A 15808-nucleotide genomic window follows, 5' to 3' on the forward strand; every position below is an offset into this window, starting at 1 on the left:
ACTAAGCTTGAAAAATAAAACTTCTAAAAACTTCCACGAAATGTGTCTGTTTGAGTTCATGGAGGAAGATTTTAGAGGAAGTTGGAGGAGTATCAAGAGTAGTGTAATCTATTATCTGTAACCAAGCAACCAATGCACTTCCTGTTTACACCGGCATGGCATGCCCAGTGTACGTGAATAGTCACGTGATATTCGTTTTCAGGGGAGCAAGTCTGGACGCACATCGAAAACGATGCTGAAACGATGTGTGTGGACGGAGATCTGAAAACCCCGTTTTCATTTGAAAACCAGTGAAAACGTGTTAATGTGGACGTGGAGAGGTCTGCAGTCAGAAGCTGACAGTGTGCCCCTGAAGCACCATGTCATTGCTGCAAATGTCTTTTGACAAAGCCTCAGGCATCATTGACCCAGTTAGATTACAGTATTGATCTGATGCAAACGAGGTATTGATCTTTTCCATCCAAAAATGTTTAACTTAACAATAGATATAAAAGCATTACAACAACAAAAAATACACTTAACAAAATAAATCAGATTAAAAAGCACCCCACTGTACAACACAGTGTACACCCCACTGTACACTGTCGGGGCGGCTGTGGCGTAGTGGAGAGCAAGGTAGTTCTCCAATCAGAGGGTCGGTGGTTCGATACCCGGCTTCGGCAGTCGATGTGTCCTTGGGCAAGACACTTAACCCCAAGTTGCTCCTGAAGGCTTGCCATCGGTGTGGACTGGATGTTGCATGAATGTTAGTTAGAGTCTGATGGTGGCATGGTAGCCTGTCATCAGTGTGTGAATGGGTGAATGATATGTAATATACTACTGACTGTAAGTCACTTTGGATAAAAGCGTCTGCTAAATGACTGTAATGTAATGTAATGTAATGTAATGTTGTACAGTGGGGTGTACACTGTGTTGTACAGTGGGGTGTACAGTGGGGTGTACACTGTGTTGTACAGTGTACAGTGGGGTGTGTGCTTGTCAGGTGGGAGGCGGAGGCTGCAAAGTAAAGTGCTCATTATTCAACCCCTCCAGCAGTCAGTCGCACTCTGCACCTCCGTCAGTGAAGACACACCTTTCAGCGGTCCAGTGGAGTTGTGTATCTGACCGTGTCTCATGGAGAGGATCACCTGTGGACTGTGGACGGTCGTCTTTCTCTTGGGATGTGGACGACTGTCGGCGTTCAACCTGGACACCGAGAATGTCCTGCGGAAGACCGGAGACAAAGGCAGCTTGTTCGGCTTCTCTCTCGCCATGCACCGGCAGCTCGACCCGGTGGATAAGAGAATGTACGTTGTTTTTTTTGGAAACACGTTTTGTATGTCATTGAAATAACTCTTGTAAATATGCAAATGAAAAAAAATGTCACAGCTTTGTTGACGACATGTTTAGTTCATTTTTGAGTGTAAGAGTTTGAAAGTTTTTTCCAGAAATGCTCAGCAAATGAGTTCCTTCAGTTAATTCTGAACTGTTCCTTATACTCCTGTTGGAAGTTTAAACCTAGCACTACATCGTGTTAATATTTCCCTCCAGGTTATCTATTTGTGCGTTTTTATTGGACCACAGCAGATTCTTGCACGTCCACATATCTCTCTCTCTCTCTCTCTCTCTCTCTCTCTCTCTCTCTCTCTCTCTCTCTCTCTTTGCTTTGGCTTTAAAGTGCCAAAACATCTAATTGAATCATTGTTGGCATTTTTATGGGCATTGATTCAGAGGGATTTGTCATCCTGCATAAAGGCTAACTGCTGGTTTCAATAACCTGAACATTAACTACCAGTGGAATTCTGTAATCTGGGAGTCTTTTTTTTTTACTGTAATGGACCAGACAGACATACTGGGTTTGTCATCTAAGGACTTTTGCTGGTCCATAATAATTAATGGAGGAAGTATTCAGATTAAAAATAGCAATGCCACAAAAAGTCCTGAATTGAAAATGTATCATAAGTAAAAGTTAGTAACTATCAAAGTGATGTATTTTAATTGTCAAAAGTTAAAGTAGATAATGTATTTAAAAAAAACCATCATTGTATTATTATTGGTGCGTGGATGTGCAAGTATTTTAATGTTGTAGTTAGTTGAGGTGGAGCTGATTTTAACTGCTTAACTGTATATATGGTTTTTAGTTTAATCCATAACAAGGCATTATATTGGTAACCTCATTATAAATGTTATTTATGCCAGATCTTGATTAAATTAAGTTAGGTAACTGTGGCCGCTTAATAAATATAAATAAAGTATTTACTTAAGTATAGTATTAAGGTATATTACACCACTGTCCCTTATACAACATACAATGAAGTTCTTTAGATTATGTCGTTTAAAGTTCCTTACAGTACCAGAAACAGCATGTGAGCATCTAGCGATCTCAATCTTATGATGGTAATGATAACATAAACTATTTGTGCTATAATTAACTGGCGTTTTACACAGAAATGGTCAATACACAGCCTTTTCTATCTTGTAATGGGTCAGGGGATTGGGTGATACTGTGCTCCAAATAGCATTTTGTATTTGTACAACTAATGCCTAAAGGTCACCACAGTGTGTACCACTATAAGATACTGCGACCTATTATGTCCAGGAGTTGTTAAGCATTCCCAACTCGTTAACCTTTCTCCAGACATTGGCAGTGGCACACAGCGGCAGTGTGTGTCCTAGTTTTAGGTTGTGACTAGATTAAAGACACATGGTGATCAGCACAAGACCAAAGCCACCACAAGAACACCCCTGCTTCAGAGTGTTAAGTTAAACACAAGAAAACCTAACATGGCAGGATTCTGTAGATAATGCACACTAAGTTGTCAGTGGAGGTATAAACTGCTGAAACAACTAGGCGATTACAGTAACCGAGAAGTAGTAAAACAGAAAATGAATCCGTCAATTTTGATAATCCATTAATTAATTAGGTCATTTTAAATCAAAAAAGATGAAGAAGATATGCTTCTTTTCCTCATCGTCTATGATGCTAAACTGCATATTTTGAGTTTTGGACTGTTAGTCAAACACCTATTACCTATTGTAATCAACAATTGTGGCTCTGGGAAATTGTGATAGGTATTATGTTATAATACAAGTATATTCCACATAGTTGAATAAGTCTTTTGCAGCATGCTCTTGGCCGATGACCTTGATCCATCAGCACAAGTTTGAATGTGTGTGTGCATGTTGGAGCCGGAGGCCATGTTTGTTTTTGCAAATGACGCTGCTCATACTGCTGTTATAGAGGCGCAATGTGCTCTCGCTGTTGACTGCGTATTTGTGTGTATGCACATGCATTGATGTGCTGCCTGTGGATGCACGTGTGTGTTTGCGTGTATGTGAGTGCCTGTTCGGTGTGTTTAACTGTAATGGTGCTGATGCATGCTGTGGCTGATCATTGAGGCGTTGCCTTGTTGTCAGTCACTTGGAAGAGTGTTAGAGAGCTCAATGTCTTGGCTGGAACATTCCTAACCTGAGGCAAAGAGTAGAGAGAGTGAGAAAAGAAATAGATAGATAGATAGATAGATAGATAGATAGATAGATAGATAGATAGATAGATAGATAGATAGATAGATAGATAGATAGATAGATAGATAGATAGATAGATAGATCATTTGCCAGCCACGCATGCCAACATTTATTCAGTTTTATATATTCCAGTATCGTTCATGCCCCACAGAGATGAGTCGTACGTGTCAGTGTGTGCATTGCATTCCGTGGTCTGTCATAATTGCCAGATGGAGCTGTCTGTATATTAAAATCAAGAATGGAGAGAGGAGGGAGAAGGAGACCGAGTGAGATGTTAGGGAAGTTAAAGAGTTCTGATCCAGTCTGAGAAATGTGTATGTGTGAGAAATAGAACTTGCTCTTGTGAAATAAAGAAGTAGCAAGAAGAGTAAAAGATATCGGGACACACTGTATGAAAGACCAAAGCAAGACATGCGGGCATGTTGAATAGTAATGTCAATGTCATGCTCTGTTAGATTGTAGAAATGGTCGATGAGGGGGATGGAAAGACTGGAGAGTTTAGTATTTCAGTCAACTTTGTGTGTGAGAGTGTACGGTCTGTGTACAAGTATGAGAGTCAGATTTAGTCCTCCCCCCCCACCCTTTTCCTTCAGGTTAGTTGAGGATATCCAACATCAAAGAAAGAAAATAACTGAGGGAAAGAGAGAGTTGATGGCTGAAAGAACATAAATCAGTATTACATCTGGGCACTGAATGTCAGCTGTTATTCAGACTGAGCGGGCCTCGATCCTGGCAGACGGGTGGAGAGAGAAAGTTGGACAACACATGACATGAACCTCTGGATCTGCAACCCATTTCGAGGTCTAGATGATTGGGTGCCTCTGGCTGTTGCTAAGGCAACGGGGCTGTGCCCTAGCCGGCAGCCAGTTTGCTGTTGTGAAAAATGTTTAAAACACACCTCTCTCAATGGGATATCTGGTCACTCTGCACACACACACCACACACACACACACACACACACACACACACACACACACACACACACACACACACACACACACACACACACACACACACACACACACACACACACACACACACACACACACTTTCTCCCTGTGTATTGGTGAACAATTAAATAAACAGTTTGGTCGCTGTCAGTAAGGCGGCGGGTCAACCTTATCACCAGTCCAGTGCCAGTCCCTGCTACATCATGTCAGAACTTCAATCCTCAATCTGTAGCAACAATAATGTGTCTATTAACATTAGTCTCCAATTTAGATTAAAAAACATATTTTATAATTTGCATCATATGGAAAGAACTGCTCCAACTGTCTGCTATCTATTTCATTTGATTAATCAGTAACATAATCTTGATATAATGCTGTTTGTGTACTATTGTTTGTTGCATTTACCCGGAAGGAGTACCACAGTGTGATTATGTAACAGTAGAACTACACGTTTATTCATTAATGTAGCAGAGACCCTAGACCCACTGACCCCCATTTCCCAGAGTCCAATCGGTCCTGGCAGAGCTCTTTCCGTCCATGCTCCTGACTTCCTGTGTCTCTGAGGATGATGGGAGCCTAGATGTATCCACCTGGGGATCACCGTTAGTCACTCATCTTTGAAGTGACTAATTTGAATCAGTTTTCTTCTTTTCTGTTTGGTACGGTAGTGCACGTAGAGGTGGAGAGTTGACCTCTGTCAAGTGTCTTTCCCTCCCCTTGTAGTTTAAAAAAAGCAGGATTGGACACTTACTGGGTGGGATAACGGCACAAATTATAGTGCTCTGGATTTTGAAACAAGGCCAAACCAATCCAGTGGTTCAAATTGGATAAACAGTGTGTAAGTTTGTTTTCCATTTGGATGACTTGATGTAATGCATTTCTTAAAAAGACATTTCTTCACACTTTCTCAATATCTCCTGTAAAACCAATTTGAATCCACCTAATCACTGCAGCTTTATAAGACTGCGGATAACCAGCCATATTTTTGAATGTCATAAGAATTCATTTATTAGTTGTTCGCTAATCCCCATCATGCCCGCTAAAGTGAATATTCACAATAATATACACTGTTACGCTTTATATTTTGACATCTTCTCCTCCCACGTGCAGCTAGTGTTTGAAGTGATGACTGGCTACATCTACACTGCAAACATGCTGATCACATTAGGCTTCACCTATTCACTCTAACTATATCTCTGTAGATTCCTTCCCAGATGGGGTGCGTATCTAAGAATGCTTTGTGTTCCAGCTAAAAATGTCTGTGCAACATTAACTCCTGGAGTTCATAGGACGGACAAAGCATGCCAGAGAGAGCTCCTGGATCATACTGAGAGACAGAGAGGGGGAGAGCGATAGAGAGAGATGGGCACTTTTTAGGGGTAAACTTGCCTTAAGCATCCGTTCAGAGGATGACATCCTTGACTTGTTTGATTTACTCTGTAGGAAACCCTGGGAACTGGATGCCCATCGTCAAGACTTGGATGTGGCATTTGCTCTTGTCCTATGTTCACAATGGCAGCCTCTGTGTGTGTGTGTGTGTGTGTGTGTGTGTGTGTGTGTGTGTGTGTGTGTGGAGATGGATAGAAAGCCTGGTTCAATCAACCACAGCAGGCGTTTGAAAGGGGTCTTTGACTCAGTTGGACCGTGAGGACATGAACATCATGTTGGTGGCGGATGTTTGTGTGCTCGTTTCTGTGTGTGAATGCGGCTGCTGCGTGACACAGTAGACTGGTATGTGTGATAACATAATGTGCAAGTGGAAGAAATGCCAGAATGCTTCTCATTCTGAGTGCTCGATGAAAATGAGTGTCACAGCTTGAACCCTTTTTTTTGCGATGTGCATTTGATCGTGCTGTATGTGCTTCAAAGGATTAATTTGTGTGTCTGCTACAGGCTGCTGGTTGGTGCCCCGAGAGCAAAAGCATTGAGTGGTCAGAAATCTGCAGTGACAGGAGGACTGTACAACTGTGACATTACCTCCACCTCACCTAATTGCGCCAGAGTCATTTTTGATAACAACGGTGAGATATCTGCTGACAACTGTGCATTTCTCAGATATGATTTGAGTTATTTTAAACACTTTCCGAGTCGCAATCACCTCTTCATGTCTATTTGTGTCCCTGTCTCTGTTTAGAGGATACAGCGAGAGAAAGCAAAGAAAACCAGTGGATGGGAGTGTCAGTCAACAGTCAGGGCCCAGGAGGCAAGATTGTGGTAAGACTGTCTGTCTTTGTATCTGACCACAACATTGACATTGAATGACTACAATTTGATATTACAAACAAAGATGTAGAGCTGAAACTGTTAGTTGACCTAATCGATTTGTCAATCGAGAGAAAATGAATCAGATTTAGATCTATTAATCATTTCAGTCATTATGCAAAAGTGGAGAAAACGTCTCTGGTTTCAACTTTCCCATTGGGAGGATTTTTATATCGTTATAAATCTTCGGGTTTTGGACTGTTGATTGGATAAAAAATAGACATTTGAAGGTGGCATTAGACTCTGGGATAATGTAAGAGGCATTTTTCACTATTTTATGATATTTTATAAACTTCACGGTCAAGTAGATTAATTGATAATGACAATATTCATCAGGTTCAGCCCCACAGAAAATAACCCAGTGTAATCAAACTTGCCATGCTGGCATACAGGGAAATAAAGAAAAAGATAAAGATAAAGAGGTTTTTATTGTCATTGTAGTGATACAACGAAATTCCGTTTGTATGTATAACAACATTTTAAATCGTCCATTATTAGTACAGCCATAAAAGTTGTGTCTTGTTGCACTCAATACGTTAAATGCAATGAAGCTCTGAATCAAGAAAAGAAGTTTAAAGCTATATGATTGATCCGAAAATATTTTTTTTGATGAATCCCTCAATTCTTGTCACTACATTACAATTTCGCCCGAGGTGAGGTCTTATTTCGTCCAACATATAATTGTAAACTCGATTCTTTATTTCTTTTTTGATATAAAACAGAGCATATAAAAAAGCAGCATGATCTACTAAAAGTTTCGGCACTTCAACATATATGCTATGTCAAATATACGAGTGATTGGATTATCTGGCTTTGAAACTACTATTTACGGGCATTGGAGTTCAAATGGTAAACCAATTTAGCATCAAAACTCTAATTGGTCATTTCAACAAGCCTTTTTTCCTTTATTCAACATTACCTCAATTTGACTCTGTGTTTTTGTGTTTTCCTGGAAGACTTGTGCCCATCGCTACCAGGATCGGAATCGTGTGGGAGAACTCTCCGAGTCCCGTGACATTATCGGCCGCTGCTACGTGCTTAGTCAGTCCTTGACTATTGATCCCTTAACGAATGAAGAGGGAGACAGCTGGCATTTCTGCAAAGGCCGGCCCAGAGGCCACGAAATGTTCGGCTCCTGCCAGCAGGGCATGTCTGCCACATTCGACAAGGACTACCACTACCTCATCTTTGGTGCTCCTGGAGCATACAACTGGAAAGGTACTCGTGTGTGTGTGTGTGTGTGTGTGTGTGTGTGTGTGTGTGTGTGTGTGTGTGTGTGTGTGTGTGTGTGTGTGTGTGTGTGTGTGTGTGTGTGTGTGTGTGTTTGTGCTAGCTAGCAGCTTGCAGTTATTGAGTAAGCTATGAAAGATTAACTGTAAGAGAACTTAACTTCACATGTGCTTTATCATCAATATATTCCATATGATTTATGATGTTTGCTTTTCATTATAGAAATTTCAGTCATGTGTTCAACATTACCGCTAATTATTTTGTAATGGGTTTTGCATCCCTTTACTACAAGCAAGATCTCTCCCGTCTTCACCTGTCTCCCCTCTCCTCTTTATTTCCTCAACAGGTGTGGTACAATTGGAACAAAGGAACGATTCATTTGCAGCGATGGAAATTTTTGAGGACGGTCCTTTCGCGGTTGGAGGTGATGATAAAAGGGACCGTAACCTGGTCCCTGTCCCTGACAGTAGCTACCTGGGTAATATTACATTACATTACATTACATTACAGTCATTTGGCAGACGCTTTTATCCAAAGCGACTTACAGGAAGTGATATGCAAGTAATATGCAACCCTGCGCTCTTCGTCCATTCATTGCCAATCTAACACCTTTGCTCCTTTGTCACAAAGAAGCGCATTCAAGTACCTGACTACCTCTGACTATGTTAGCAAGTATTCCTTTGTCTCTGTGTCCCAGGCTTCTCTCTGGACTCGGGGAAGGGTCTGACCAATAAGAAGCAGCTCACAGTGGTGGCAGGAGCTCCCAGAGCAAACCACAGTGGAATGGTTGTGCTGCTGAAGAAAGGCGATGACACATCCAAGATCTTGCTTGAAGAGTACACCCTGGAAGGGGAAGGGCTGGCCTCGTCTTTCGGCTACGATCTGACCGTGCTCGATCTCAATTCGGACGGGTGAGTAACGCGGGGCGATGCACACAACCTTTAACTTCTGTTTTGAAAAGAGCGATATCTATTTCTGCATACTCACTAACAAACATGCCCTTGTTTGTTAGTTGGCTGGACATAGTGGTGGGAGCGCCCCAGTTCTTTGTGAAGGACGGGGATATAGGAGGAGCCGTCTATGTTTATGTCAACAAAGCTGGAGATTGGAACAAAGTCACCCCCATCAGAATAGACGGACGTAAGAACTCCATGTTTGGAGTGGCTGTGGAAAACCTCGGGGACATCAATCAGGATGGTTACAATGGTAAGGTTGCAATGTGTTTGTGTGTGCATATGTATACTACTGTCAGCAGGTCGTTCTTGATGCCCATAATTGAATGGAAAATATGTTCTTGTATAACCATGCTGTAAGTCACTGTTGTCTTTCTTGCTGTCAGATTTTGCAGTGGGAGCTCCTTACGAGGATGACGGTGCAGGGAGTGTTCACATCTTCCACGGAGCAGCCACGGATCTCAGCTTTGAGAAAGCCTCACAGGTATGTAATAAACTGGTATTTCATGGCATTTTCCACAATATGCATTTGTGGAAAATCATATATACATTTTGTCCAAATGTGTAATGTTTTTTTTTCTAAGAAACAGTCCAAAGACATGCAGCTTAGGTTAAATGAAGACTCTAAATTACCCGTAGGTGTGGCGTGAATGGTTGTCTGTCTATTTATGTCAGCCCTACCTTCGCCCAATAACAGCTGGGATTGGCTCCAGCCCCCCGCGACCCTTAACAGGATAAGCGGTTACGGATAATGAATGATTGAATGAATGAATGTGGATATTGTCAAGCATAATGCTATTTTTCTTAGATCGCTCTCACTCTAAATTTCCGATTGTTGGTTTTTGATCAGATGCTCGGCATGAATTTGGATGAATACATACTCTGCAGTAAGTGGCTGTAATCAAAATGTGTGTTTCTTTGATTCAGGTTTTGTCCGGCAAGTCATTAGGGGTGAGTCTGTTTGGCTACTCTTTAGCAGGAAACATGGACCTGGATAAGAACACCTACCCTGATTTGGCTGTCGGAACGCTTTCTGACTCTGTCTTTGTCTTCAGGTGAATGAACAGGCACATTCTCACTGTACATCTCTCCTTGTGGTTATTGTCAGCGTTTGCTCACTTGAGTTCTGTTCTCCCCAGAGCCCGCCCAGTTATTACCATCAAGAAGGAAATCAGCTTCACGCCAAAGAAAATCGACCTCACCAACAAGGACTGTGACGGCAGCGCATGGTTTGTGTATATTTTTTCTGTGGGTGCTACGATTAACTTATGAGGAAAAACTGTTAAACACCACGTCAATACTGTGTCTGGTTGTGACTAAACTTTATTGTGTCCCCAGCTTGGAGGTGAAGGCATGCTTCATCTACACTGCCATTCCAGAGAACTACACTCCCAGTCTGAGTAAGCTTAGACATCTGTTTTTAATTAAAGCAACATGTCGTCTTTATAGTGTCTTTTGCTTCTCATCATCAGAGATCCAACAGGAAGAAACCATACGTAGTCATTTTAATGATATACTGTTATATTTATCTGTCATTCTTTATCCTCCGCTTTCTCACGGTCCTGTCTCCGCCCTATCTAGCCGTGGAGTACACCCTTGAGGTAGACGCTGACCACAGGAAAAAGGGTCTTAACCCCAGAGCAACCATCTCTGAGCCCTCTGAAAAGGCCTACCAGTCCAAAGGGACCATCATCATGGACAATAAAGGAGTGAAAAAGTGTATTATGCGTCAGCTTAAAATACAGGTAATAGCTCTCTCTGGAAATGTCTTTCCCCTCTATTCATCAAAGTGCATTGTGGGTGGTGAGTAATGTGTCATTCTACAGGAAAATATTCGAGACAAGTTGCACGGGATCTCCATCGAAGTGTCAGTGGACATCAAGGGCAGCAGCCGTAAACGCAGACAGAGCCCATCTTCTGATCTGCCACCTGTCCTAGACGCCAATGAGAAAGCGATAACTCGATCAGAGGTGCTTGTGCATGAATGATAGATTATATATACATGTAGGTGAGGTGCTGTATCTACGTGATCTCTTTTTTGTCTGTGTGAATACGATTGTAGGTGCCTTTCCTGAAAGAAGGGTGTGGCAGCGATCAATGTCGAAGCAACTTGCAGGTGAAATATCGCTACGGCCATGGGACAACTGACAAAGGCGCATTCACATTCACTCCTCTAGAACTGTAAGATGATACATTATTCGCAAGAGCACCATGTTTATTTCTTCTGTGGCATACGCGATAATAACTTGTGTGTGTCTCTAAAGGGAGGGCGGCGTGCCGCTGATCAAGCTCAGTGACCAGAAGGACATTGCCTTGGAGGTCAAAGTGTCCAATATAAATGGAGATGATGCACACGAAGCCTCTGTGATCGCCTCCCTCCCATCCTCCCTTACCTACTCTACTTACCGCATTCAACCAACTGTGAGTTTCTCTTTCTCAAACACTCTCTCTCTCCTTCACACACACAGGAACACACAGTCCAATGTGGTTCTGATTGGAACTTGTAATTAATTTCAGGAGCGGCATGTAATCTGTAAAGCCAATAAAGAGGGTTCTCAGGCTGAGTGTGAGCTCGGCAACCCCTTCAAGGGTAACTCAGAGGTGAGAGAAAATCATCTTTTTGACAATGTGTACTTCCTCTGCACAAGGTGCACTGTTAATACTTATTAATGGCTATGTATTTGTGCATATAGACGACCTTCTACATTATTCTGGGTACATCATTCATTTCTCTCGATACTACTGAAGTGGTGATTGATCTTCAGCTGAATACGTAAGTAAACCTAAGCTTGCAGTAGTATCAAGGAATATATCACACAAATAAACAACACTATAGATCCAGAAAATAAGTTCCTGAACCGTAATTAATTATGCATTAACATCTGTAGTAGGCCTACATTGAGTTTCTGACTTGGCCTGTGTGTAACCTCTGATCTGACAGGACAAGTGACCAGGGGAATATAGCTCTTATTAAAGCAAAGGCAATGGTGTTCATCATGTTGCAGATGTCTGTATCAGGGTAAGAAACACACACATGGAGCTCATATTCCAAAACACACTAGTATGCACAGATTTGTGCTGCTAACAGCATTTGACTGTCTCCCTAGACAAGCCCAGCCGTCTCAGGTCTACTTTACAGGAGAGATCAAAGGTGAGGCAGCCATGAAGACTGAAAGTGACATTGGCAGTGCCATCACACACCATTTCAGAGTGAGTACAGGACGGCTTCTAGAACAGAAGTGGCTATTTCTTATGTATCCCTCTGTCTCATTAAAATGTTCATGACTCCAGCATTCTGCCGTGTTCTTTAGTAAGATAATATTACTATATCACCTGAGGTGGCACACTGATCCTGTCTTGATTTGCAGATAATCAATCTAGGAAAAGACTTGAAAGACTTTGGCACCGCCTACCTTGAAATCCACTGGCCAAAAGAGACAGCGAACGGGAAGTGGCTGCTCTACCTGATGAAAATCAGCTCCACTGGAGTGGACCAGATAGAGTACTCTCCTAAAGACGTGGTCAACCCTCTTAAGGTCAGTGAAAACACCACTTTGGGATGTGTCGGTCACTCAGCTTGCACGTATTCTTCTTCACTTGGTGTCTCTTTTTAGATAGCAGTAGAGGTAGGTGGTTATAGATGTATATTTTTTATTTGATCAAATAAAAAAAGCTTAAATTGAATGAAATACTCAAATATATGTATTCTTTTCAAGATGAAGGAACCAAGTAACATCAGGAAGAGAAGAGCAGCAGAAAACACCCAGGGACATGTCGAGGGCACCCTTTCACGTTTACTTGACAGCAAGGAATCTATAACTCTGGTAACACCAAAGTTCCAAGTTCTATTACCAGATTTTATGTATATTTGCAACCAGTAGTAGAGGAAATGAGTGGTAACTTTGTGTTTCTTACTTTGTTGACAGTCCTGTGACAATGGGGCATCATGTGTGAAGATACGGTGCCCCCTACGGGGCCTGGACAGTAATGCCGTCATCACGCTCACCTCTCGCCTCTGGAACAGCACCTTCTTAGAGGTAACAAAACAAACTGCAGGAAAATTACGTGTTTTTACATGATTTTTATGTCGGCATCTTTAAGGTATTGAGAATTAGCCTCAGAGTCCTGACTGACTGAAATTCTAATTCTTCAAACGCGGGTTGTTATTATTTTCTTAATTTCTTTCAGTTTCGGGTTTAAAAAAAAAAGATTGGGGTTTTGGGACTTACTAAACTACAATAAAAACTAAACACACAAACATTGGGTTTACTTATCATTAAATATTTACTCTTTTTTGGGGGGGAAACGGGTTATTGCAGCAAATTAGTAATGTGTATTTGATTTGATCTTCTCATTTTATCCTCAAACAGGATTTTCCCAGGCTCCATCATGTGGAGGTTATAGTGACGGCCTCTTTGCATTTCAACACTACAACAAAGAACACAGTGCTAAAAAATGCTGAATCACAGGTAATAAAACACAACAGAGAAAAAGTATTTACAATATGTGACAGCACTGGGTGCAAGAAGGGGACGTGATTATGTATTGCATGACATGGCAGTTTTATACAACAGGCCTTAAATGCTAAAGTCAGTGTATTGTAGTGCATGAACATTAAAAACCTGAGCTTGTGTAGTATAGCTATATAGTGAGAATGAAAAGACATTGGAAAGTGAAGTCTACCCTCTGAATCAGAGATGTTAATACAGATGTTCTTCCACTGTATTGTTTTCCCCAGGCGAAACTGAAAGTGTTCCCACTGCGGCATGCAGCCCAGTTGGGAGGAGTGCCATGGTGGATCATCCTGCTGTCCGTCCTGTTCGGGCTGCTGTTGTTGGCCCTGCTGGCTTTCCTTCTGTGGAAGGTAGGACCGAAGGACATGGGGCTGAGACGCACCCTGTCCAAGCTAATAAAAAACACATCCAGCACTCCTACATTTTCATGAATTATGAAGACCTAGCAGTCGATTTAGTAACACCTACAGAGCAACTGTAGGTATCCATAACAGCAAATACACACAATTTCTAACAATTTTCCTCTCCTCAGAGTGGAATCTTTGGGAAAAAGAGTAAAGAGGACCCGTCAGAAAAAGAGAGACTGACAACAAATGCATAAAAAAAAGAGAGAGGGTAAAATGACCCGGCCTGCCATGAATGAGTGAAACTTTCTCTCTTGCTCCTTTTTTGCTATAAAAGCGTTGCTTCCTGGTATTTGGCAGGCATGGGGCAATTCTCACACTGTGACATGAATGCTGTAATAAAAGCTGACTTTTTATTTCTACAAAGAGTTTATGCTGAATAGATTTTCACACATGATTATGTGTGGATCATTACGGTTTACCTGCATGGCCAGGGGAGGTGAAGAGGAACTACACCACGGGGGCTGATCTGCATCTCTTAGATTTGACCTGTTCCTCTATTTTCACATTCTTTTGCTGCTATCGCACATGCAGGCAACTTTGTCTGAAGGGCTCTTTATATATATATATATATATATATATATATATATATATATATATATATATATACATATATATATATATATATATATATATATATATATATATATATATATATATATATATATATATATATATATATATATATATATATATATATATATATATATATATATATATATATATATATATATATATATATATATATATATATATATATATATATATATATATATATATATATATATATATATATATATATATATATATATATATATATATATATATATATATATATATATATATATACATATATATATATATATATATATATATATATATATATATATATATATGTGTATATATGTGAAAACAGTTGCAAACATGTTTCTTTTCTTTAAGAGGAGGGCAGATGGCTTTTCTACACCTCTGAACGGATTCACTGCTTCTTGGCTGTCATACAGACAGATGAGATTAAATGTCTCATCAACCTTCTTTGCTTTCTCTGAACGCCTTTAAATAGCATTTGCCCCAAACAAAATATTGATTTTGTTTTTCCTCTTTCTTCTTCTTCACAGTGTGGCTTTTTTAAGCGTGCAAAATATGAAGACAAGGTTCCCAGTTACAAGGCTGTTTGCATCAAACGGGAGGAGAGAGCAATAAACCGCAGGGATGGGAACTGGGATAACCTGGAAAAGAAGCCCTGGATGACAACCTGGCATGACAAGGAACATTATTCTTAACAGCCAATGACAATCTGACGCCACACAGATTTCCTGTCGCTTACTGATGAACTCCCAATTTCACCGTTTTTTTCCCATGTCTCGTCTTTGCTCAGCGTGGACTGTAAATATAAAAAAACCCCGAAAGAAAATCATTGATATAAAAAAACAAACAAAAAAAACAAAAAAACAGTTGTAGGACTGACTTCTTGATCAAACATTCTGCTTCAGGGGCTGAGTTGATCTTAGAGAAAGTCTGTATGAATCACTGGAAGGAGAGTTGCAGTGTGGGAGATGGTCCTGCACATCTACTGTCTGTCAGAGCTTTGGAGCTTGTTTTGCACATTTACTACATTCAGTGTTGACTGGGGGAGGGAGGGTGGAATTATTTCTAGAGCTTTTATACAGTTTTTTTTAATGGTTTGGAGAATTATTTTGTATCTATTCTTCATGAGTACCACCTCATGTTACATGCCCTACAGGCCAAAGAGTTTATTTTTTCATTTCCCTATTTCTTAGCGTTTCTACTTTGCATCCGCCGTAACTGTTGATCAATGAGTTGTACTTTATGGATGAACTGCAACTTATGTCGAGCACCATTGTTTTTAAAAATACTAAAAAGTCTCTTTAGAATTGACCTTTTATTCACTGGCTGTAAAAAATAAAAAGCAAACATAAAACATTGTCATATCCATGTCTTTCATGTGTGATTATTGGAGGCCAAATGAA

General features: G+C 40.7%; 1 protein-coding gene across 2 annotated transcripts; it reads left to right on the forward strand.

Annotated features, from left to right (window-relative positions):
• The first annotated feature begins 1061 nt into the window (after positions 1 to 1061).
• Positions 1062 to 15747, forward strand: itga6b (integrin, alpha 6b). 2 transcript variants are annotated; one of them, XM_054624275.1, is made up of 26 exons: positions 1062 to 1286; positions 6348 to 6475; positions 6589 to 6668; positions 7673 to 7934; positions 8293 to 8424; positions 8644 to 8857; positions 8959 to 9152; positions 9286 to 9383; positions 9827 to 9954; positions 10039 to 10128; positions 10238 to 10299; positions 10481 to 10644; positions 10726 to 10869; positions 10962 to 11080; positions 11164 to 11320; positions 11417 to 11500; positions 11593 to 11672; positions 11841 to 11918; positions 12007 to 12109; positions 12268 to 12435; positions 12616 to 12723; positions 12826 to 12936; positions 13270 to 13368; positions 13638 to 13763; positions 13946 to 14028; positions 14936 to 15022. In XM_054624275.1, exons 1-25 carry the CDS (start codon positions 1114 to 1116, stop codon positions 14012 to 14014), a joined length of 3171 nt encoding a protein of 1056 aa, XP_054480250.1. In that variant the 5' UTR covers positions 1062 to 1113; the 3' UTR covers positions 14015 to 14028; positions 14936 to 15022. The 2 variants fall into 2 exon arrangements, with proteins under 2 accessions (XP_054480250.1, XP_054480241.1); XM_054624266.1 differs by lacking the exon at positions 13946 to 14028 and having other exon boundaries at positions 14936 to 15747.
• Positions 15748 to 15808: the final 61 nt, after the last annotated feature.

The sequence above is a fragment of the Anoplopoma fimbria genome, chromosome 3 (genome assembly GCF_027596085.1).
Source record: "Anoplopoma fimbria isolate UVic2021 breed Golden Eagle Sablefish chromosome 3, Afim_UVic_2022, whole genome shotgun sequence".
Lineage (NCBI taxonomy): Eukaryota > Metazoa > Chordata > Actinopteri > Perciformes > Anoplopomatidae > Anoplopoma > Anoplopoma fimbria.

Coding starts and splice junctions, on each gene's coding strand:
- itga6b (XM_054624266.1), top strand. CDS start 1,114: ATGGAGAGGATCACCTGTGGACTGTGGACGGTCGTCTTTCTCTTGGGA. Junction 7,935..8,292: donor TGGAGCATACAACTGGAAAG/GTACTCGTGTGT, acceptor TTTCCTCAACAG/GTGTGGTACAATTGGAACAA. Junction 11,321..11,416: donor CTTACCGCATTCAACCAACT/GTGAGTTTCTCT, acceptor AATTAATTTCAG/GAGCGGCATGTAATCTGTAA.